The sequence below is a fragment of the Aulonocara stuartgranti genome (genome assembly GCF_965226115.1).
Source record: "Aulonocara stuartgranti genome assembly, chromosome: 11".
NCBI lineage: Eukaryota > Metazoa > Chordata > Actinopteri > Cichliformes > Cichlidae > Aulonocara > Aulonocara stuartgranti.
In genome coordinates, this window is record NC_138947.1 from 16,350,910 (window position 1) to 16,358,988 (window position 8,079).

An 8,079-nucleotide genomic window follows, 5' to 3' on the forward strand; every position below is an offset into this window, starting at 1 on the left:
ATGTGCTTCTAATTGAGAAGCCTAAGTATTTCAAGTTCTTGCATACATTTTCTGATGCAACACATCAACAGTGATGCAATCTGGTTTCAGTGAGTGTTTCGGGTCGTTCAACGTCATACACCCTCACCCGTGCAACCCAGGCACTGACTGTCCAAGTAGCAATTGTCATCCATGGATTGGTCCGCTTGATCCATAGGCTGCTTGGCACCTTTTCTGCTGCATCTGTGTCGTTCTTGATTGCTCTATGGTTTTGGAGTCCTCTAGTGCCCAGACACTTTAGTGCCTGCAGAGACTGGTCTGCAAAGCCTCTGCATCTTTACCTCCCCTGGCCCTGCTTTGGCATTCAAGGCAACAGCAAATCAAATAACCACTTGCCATCAAGGATATGTATCTGACAAATCTACAGCAACTGTGTAATGCTCTCATGTCAATATGTAATGTTCCCAAAACTTTGTTGATTCTATACCATGAATAATTAGGACAAAGGAGGTTGTAACGCAGTATTATCAAGGTGAACTTAACAAATTGACCAGTGAGAATTTGTTAAAACTGAGGATATTTTTCTTTTTGTAGTTTTTCTTTTTCTTTTTTATCTTTCTTAACCCATCTACATCACGTATAGCATGACAGATAAGTTATGATGCAGGATGGCGTGATTTGTTGTGACGCTTGTTTTTTGTAGCTGTCACTTTAAAAGCGGGTTCAAGGTAAACAAGGCTGGTGTGCTCTGGTTGGCCAGCACCAGAGGAAGTGTGCGGTGCTCTTCCTGTGTTTTTATCCATTTATAACTGATGCAGGCTGCCAGTAAATGGTCGCTTAAATGTGAAGAAGCTGCTGCGGCTTAAGCGCCCGATTTAACACTGTGAGTCTCTTCTTTGTGGCGGAATATAAGCGAAACGGTGACAGTTGCACAGCTGTAGGAAAGTAAACGGCGTTAGCCTATTGCTAGGCTAATGCTTCTTAGCTAATGTGAGCTAACAAAGATCAGATAACCAGAGTCAGGGAATATTTAGATGACGCTTGCTTCTGTTCCCTGTGTTTTTCGGACTGCCTTTTTAAATCTAAGTGTCCATCGAGATATTCGACATAACGGTGTTTTCCTCTGCTCCACAGCACGCCACGACGAAACCCTAATGGTGATTACGTGAAGATGAAATCCACAAAAGGGGAGGCAAAGACAGAAGAGACACAAAGCGATGCGGTCACTATTAAAGCTGAGCATAAATTAGAGCAGGGGAGTGATGGCGAGGAAGGCTTCAGTGAAGTATACACTAATGGGCACGGCCTCAATATCCAGATAAAGGAGGAGCCACATTCGCAGGAGATCAGCGAGGAGCACAGTGAAGGCACAGAAGACACTAAGCCTGACACTATTACAGATGCTTATATTTCACAAGGACACATAAAGGAGGAGTTTGACTCCTACCATCCACCACATTATGAATTCACTGAAGCTGCTGTCAAGGAGGAGCCGGAGTCGTGGGTCAAAGAAGAGAGAGAGAGTGAAGAAGAGGTGGAGGATGCAAGCAGCGCCCGAGAGGGGTTTGAAGAGGGAGAGGAGGAGGCTTGCAGAGGTAGAGACCGGCCTTAAGTCTGGGTCTTTTTGCTTTTAGTTGTTATTCACCTTTTCCAAATTTTACAAATAGCCAGTTTTAGCTTGAAAAGTATGTATAAGAAACACATTAATGCAAGCTCTAGAGGTGTATCTGCATTTACATTTTTTTAATCAGCTGAGGGTTAAATACATATGTTTTAAAAAAAAGTTAAGAAATAACAGGAGCACTGTTAGTGATCCTTAAGCTAGACACCCTCATTGAAGGGAATAGCAAGACAAGAAAATGGAAAGATTCTGACCAAAAACTACATTACATTAAAAAATCCAGATCCAGCCACTGAATATATACAGTGGGGCAAAAAAGTATTTAGTCAGCCACCGATTGTGCAAGTTCCCCCACTTAAAATGATGACAGAGGTCAGTAATTTGCACCAGAGGTACACTTCAACTGTGAGAGACAGAATGTGAAAAAAAAATCCATGAATTCACATGGTAGGATTTGTAAAGAATTTATTCGTAAATTAGGGTGGAAAATAAGTATTTGGTCACCTCAAACAAGGAAAATCTCTGGCTCTCACAGACCTGTAACATCTTCTGTAAGAAGCTTTTCTGTCCCCCACTCGTTACCTGTATGAATGGCACCTGTTTGAACTCATCATCTGTATAAAAGACACCTGTCCACAGCCTCAAACAGTCAGACTCCAAACTCCACCATGGCCAAGACCAAAGAGCTTTCGAAGGACACCAGGAAAAGTATTGTAGACCTGCACCAGACTGGGAAGAGTGAATCTACAATAGGCAAGCAGCTTGGTGTGAAAAAAATCAACTGTGGGAGCAATCATCAGAAAATGGAAGACATACAAGACTAGGGATGGGTATTGATAAGATTTTCACGATTCCGATTCCATTTTCGATTCTGTTTAACGATTCGATTCTTTATCGATTCTCTTATCGATTCTTTTTAAAAAAGGAGAACACTAAGTTCGATTAGCTTAGAACTTTGTTTTATATCTTCTCTTTGAACAAGATAGAAATTTAGGAGTAACATGGCCTTACAAACCCAACAGTGAGATCTTAAGAGATCCAGCCTACGGCTCTTCAATGGGTGTCACAGGGTCCCCAGGAAAAAAAATTGTAAATGTAAAATAATAAAATAAATATTCTTCTGTAGCAATAACAAAGCATAACATAAATTATTCAGTAGCAATTACACAAGAATATCCAGTAATGTCCCTGCCTACAATTAAACACATTCACTTACCTAAAATTGGGGGCATCTGCTGTGGCAAATGGGTTCAAGCCAGTGTTTCCAACTTAGCGACTTTGTCGCTATATTTAGCGAGTTTTCAGACCCCTTAGCGACTTTTTTTTAGAAAAAAGGTCGCTAAAAAAAGGACGTGAAAGCGCGTATCGATTTTACTCTCAACAAGCAGTGGGTGCTGTAACGCAGTCAGTTCTTCTTTTACTCGTATGCTGTTTTGTGGATCACAAGGTTTAAAACTACTTATAAACACACACACAAAGTAACTCCACCAGAGTGCCTATTTCAGGTCACTTTTGCCGGTCCAAGCCCGGGTAAAGGAGCAGGGTTGGAATTGTGACATTAAAAAAAACAATAATTGCTAAAATAAATTTAATTTGTAGTTCTAAATAAACTCTAAATGCATTTAGGAAGTTTTTTACTCACTTAATGTCTCTTCCACGATGTTATTTCTCTCTCCAACAACATAGGTTACAATTAGATTAGCATGACCAATTATGCAAATCAGGCGATGACATCATTTAGCGACTTCTAGCGACTTTTAGGACAGCCAATAGCGATTTTCCTTACTGAGGAGTTGGCAACGCTGGTTCAAGCCTTTTACCACAAACTTAGTCACTGCTCGGTGACATTCGTCTATCCTGGCCTGAAAGGAGACGCTACCGGTAGACTGCAGCGAGAACTGCCAGCATCTGAGCCAGACTCTGTCTGTCTGTCTCATCATGGTCACCTAAATGCACAGTAATAGCAGGTTTTGTAATAAGGCAGATCTCACTAACATAATATGCACTGTTAGTTGATTATTTACCTGCCGCATTAACGGGAGAGGACGTGCAAACGTTACCGCTGCTGCTGGGTTGAGATTCACGAGTCCGGAGCGGAATTAAAAACATGACATTCATTTAAGGTTATCACGTGTTTTGTGAGCAAATGCTTTTGCATATTCGTAGTGTTTCCTCCCTTAAATGAAGTATCTACTTTGCAAGTATTGCAAGTTGCCCTGTTGTCATCCGTTCTCGTAAACTTTTGAGCGTTTGAGCCGCTTACGCGCCGTGTTTCCTGCCAGGTAAATGACGCTCCGCAATGTGGTGACGTCATTCGGGGCGACTGGAATCGATAAGGGAATCGTTTGCAAAAATGGCAAACAATTCCAAGGAATTGAAACAGTGGGAACCGGTTCTCAACAAGAACCGGTTTTCGATACCCATCCCTATACAAGACCACTGATAATCTCCCTCGATCTGGGGCTCCACGCAAGATCTCATCCCGTGGGGTCAAAATGATCATGAGAACGGTGAGCAAAGATCCCAGAACCACACGGGGGGACCTGGTGAATGACCTGCAGAGAGCTGGGACCAAAGTAACAAAGGTCACCATCAGTAACACACTACAACGGCAGGGAATCAAATCCCGCAGTGCCAGACGTGTTCCGCTGCTGAAGCCAGTGCATGTCCAGGCCTGTCTGAAGTTTGCCAGAGAGCACATGGATGATACAGCAGAGGATTGGGAGAATGTCATGTGGTCAGATGAAACCAAAGTAGAACTTTTTGGTATAAACTCAACTCGTCGTGTTTGGAGGAAGAAGAATACTGAGTTGCATCCCAAGAACACCATACCTACTGTGAAGCATGGGGGTGGAAACATCATGCTATGGGGCTGTTTTTCTGCCAAGGGGACAGGACGACTGATCCGTGTTAAGGACAGAATGAATGGGGCCATGTATCGTGAGATTTTGAGCCAAAACCTCCTTCCATCAGTGAGAACTTTGAAGATGAAACGAGGCTGGGTCTTCCAACATGACAATGATCCAAAACACACCACCCGGGCAACAAAGGAGTGGCTCCGTAAGAAGCATTTGAAAGTCCTGGAGTGGCCTAGCCAGTCTCCAGACCTCAACCCCATAGAAAATCTGTGGCGGGAGTCGAAAGTCTGTGTTGCTCGGCGACAGCCCCAAAACATCACTGCTCTCGAGAAGATCTGCATGGAGGAATGGGCCAAAATACCAGCTACTGTGTGTGCAAACCTGGTAAAGACCTATAGTAAACGTTTGACCTCTGTTATTGCCAACAAAGGTTATGTTACAAAGTATTGAGTTGTATTTTTGTTATTGACCAAATACTTATTTTCCACCCTGATTTACAAATAAATTCTTTACAAATCCTACCATGTGGATTCATGGATTTTTTTTTCACATTCTGTCTCTCACAGTTGAAGTGTACCTCTGGTGCAAATTACTGACCTCTGTCATCATTTTAGGTGGGGGAACTTGCACAATCGGTGGCTGACTAAATACTTTTTTGCCCCACTGTAGTTATAGTCAGAAGTTTACATAGTCTCATCATGGGCATGAATTTAGGGCTTTAAATTATTTATTTGAACTGCTCTTTTTCAAGAGTGGAATTATCTTACAGCATACATCTTTAATAACTTTAAAAACAAAAATTGGGTGCAAATTGGGTGACACAGCTTAAATGTCTTTATTATAAATCAAGAGAGTTTCCTATTACTGTAACAGGAAAAGTCTAATCATACATTCTTACCTTTGCTTGATGTGACTCCTGTCTATTTTTTTTGTCACTCCTATGTAGAGTCGTCATCTGAGTTTTTTCCATGTCCGCACTGCACTGTCTCCTTTACTGACTTGGACTTCCTGGAGAAGCATGTTAAGTGGGTCCATCAGAAACAGTACCTTGCGAAACTCAACACGTGCTTCTCAAGCCGCACACTAAATCTCATCCCCAAATACAGCTGCGGTGCATGCAGCAGTACCTTTAACTCTAAAGTACACCTCAGGGTCCACGTACGTGAAGTCCACCCTTCTGCCCCTCCCCGCAGGCTTCACCCTTGCCCAACCTGTGCTCGCAGCTTCCAGTACCTGAAGAACCTAAAAAATCACTGTCAGCGCTGGCACAACATGTCTGTGGTTACTAGAGGAGGATATCTCAGTTGTGCTGATTGTGGGAAGAGTTTCAAAACTACCTGGGGTCAAGGACCTCATTTGTGTCATGAACTAGATAGCACGGAGCCTGAAGATAAACCAATCTGTCTGGACACTGGTGTGGAGTGTCCAGAATGTGGTAAGAAAGTGCGCACACCTCAAAGCCTGGAAGACCACATGCGCACCCACACAGGCGACCGGCCGTTTGTCTGCAAGGATTGCGGCAGGAGGTTTGTAGAGCGCAGCGGCTGGCGACAACACATGAAAATACACACAGGGGAGAAGCCCTATAAATGTCAGGTTTGTGAGAAAGCCTTTTTAAGGTCCCACCATCTTAAGTGCCATTTAACCACACACTCTGGCAAGAAGGAATATTCCTGCTCGGAATGTGGAAAGGAGTTTGGATTGAAGTCTAGCCTGGATCTACACCTGAGGACACATTCAAGTGAAAGACCCTTCCACTGCAATGTGTGCGGGAAAAATTTTAACACTCAGAGAAACCTGAGGGTTCACACTAAACTTCATACCAACGAGAAAGCTCATCAGTGCGGAGACTGCGGGTTGAAGATCGGAGATCTTGGCGCTTTAAAAATACACTTACGAACACACACTGGTGAAAGGCCTTACCACTGCACTGTCTGCGGCAGTAGGTTCATTCGCCTTGCCCATTTAAGAAATCACCAACGCACCCACACTGGTGAGAGACCCTACAAATGTACTGAATGCGATAAGAGTTTCACACAGTCCGGTGACTTGGTGAAACACAAACGGATACACTCTGGGGAAAAGCCCTTTGAATGTCCCGAGTGCCACCGCTGTTACACTTCATCTGGTGATCTGGGGAAGCACAGGAGGAGTCACACTAACCTGCGCCCCTACACATGTCAAGAATGTGGGAAAAGCTTTCGCCTGTCGGGCCATTTGAAAACTCACATGTTAACTCACACGGGCGAGAAGCCGTATTCTTGCCCTAAATGCCTCCGCAGGTTTGCCCGCTCTCACCATCTTTCCGGTCACGTTGCCAAATGCCGCTAAGCTTTAAAGAGAAGATTGTAAATAGGACAGTGCTGACTTTAAGTTGCAAGTAAAAGTACACTACCCAGTCTGTTTTTGTTTGGTTTTTTTAAATGAATGTGTTAAAGCAAACTCTTACCTGTAAATGTAATGCATGACATTTTTTACCCATCAAAAGTAAAAGGCTGTTGTCACGCTGCTGGAGCGGCGTGGGGAACCAAGTTTGTGTAAAAACCTAAGTTCAAATCTCAGTGAGCTCGATGTAAAGGTCAGAGGTCAGCATTTCTGAAAATCATCTAGTATTTTCAAATGTATAGCATAGGTCCATCTACAAGGAGGCTGCTGGGTAGAACTGGTGGTTGCCAGTAGTTTTTCTTTTAACGGCACTGTCGCAACAATAATCTGTTTTTGCAAAACACTATAAAGATAGCTTGAACAAATCATATGAAATTCTGCTAATGGATTGTTTTTGTTCTTCCACTTGTTGATTACTAAATTATCTGTAATACATCAATGAAAGTTTGAAGTGCAAGGTGTATCCCTGTATTTATTGCTTTTATATATTTATTTTTAGTATTATATTTTATTGTCTATAATTTATATAATTAATGTTGTGAATGGTTTTAATGTCATTCTGTGTCGTTTTGGTTTTGCTGTGTGAAGCGCTTTAAGCTGCATGTTTGTCTGAATGTTTGTGTGTAAATAAAGTGAAGTTGAGTCAGTTTATGTGACGAATGCATTAACACTGAGTCACGTGTGAGATCTAGCATCAACCTAACACATGCAGAACAGATCATCTTACAAATGCAGAATTAGCTTATGATTGGTGTGTAGCTGGCTAATTAATTGGCCAGAATTGTGTAATTATTTTGGGAGATGATTATATTCTTGAAAACTTATTGTGCATGTAGGACACATACAAAAATTCTGGATATTCTTCCTGTACAGTTGGATTATTATTAAATCAGTCTTGCATTTTAATGCCTTAATACAGTTTCTTTTATCCTTATACTGCAATGTTGTGTGGGCAGCCACTTGTCCCACCAATCTTAATAAAATTAAAAGAATTTTGAGAATAATTTGTTGTGCTAATGTTTTTTAAGACATTTTTTTTTGGTTTTAGTTGAATGTTCCTCAGTCTGACTGTATTGAAGCTTCCTCTGAGGTATGTAAGAAATTTCTGAATTTCTTTGTGGAAAAGGTGAATAACACCAGGGCTCAGAAAACACCACCTGCTCTTGACCCTTCAGTCCCTGTTTCTTGCTGTGCTGTTTTCTACCAGTTTAAGCCTGTAACTTTCTCTTTATTCTA

General features: G+C 42.1%; 1 protein-coding gene across 1 annotated transcript; it reads left to right on the top strand.

The window, feature by feature from the left end:
* Positions 1–741: 741 nt before the first annotated feature.
* Positions 742–7,836, top strand: LOC309717087 (uncharacterized protein). The gene is made up of 3 exons (XM_082551364.1): positions 742–862; positions 1,114–1,574; positions 5,405–7,836. Exons 2-3 carry the CDS (start codon positions 1,151–1,153, stop codon positions 6,787–6,789), a joined length of 1,809 nt encoding a protein of 602 aa, XP_082407490.1. The 5' UTR covers positions 742–862; positions 1,114–1,150; the 3' UTR covers positions 6,790–7,836.
* The last annotated feature ends 243 nt before the right edge of the window (positions 7,837–8,079 follow it).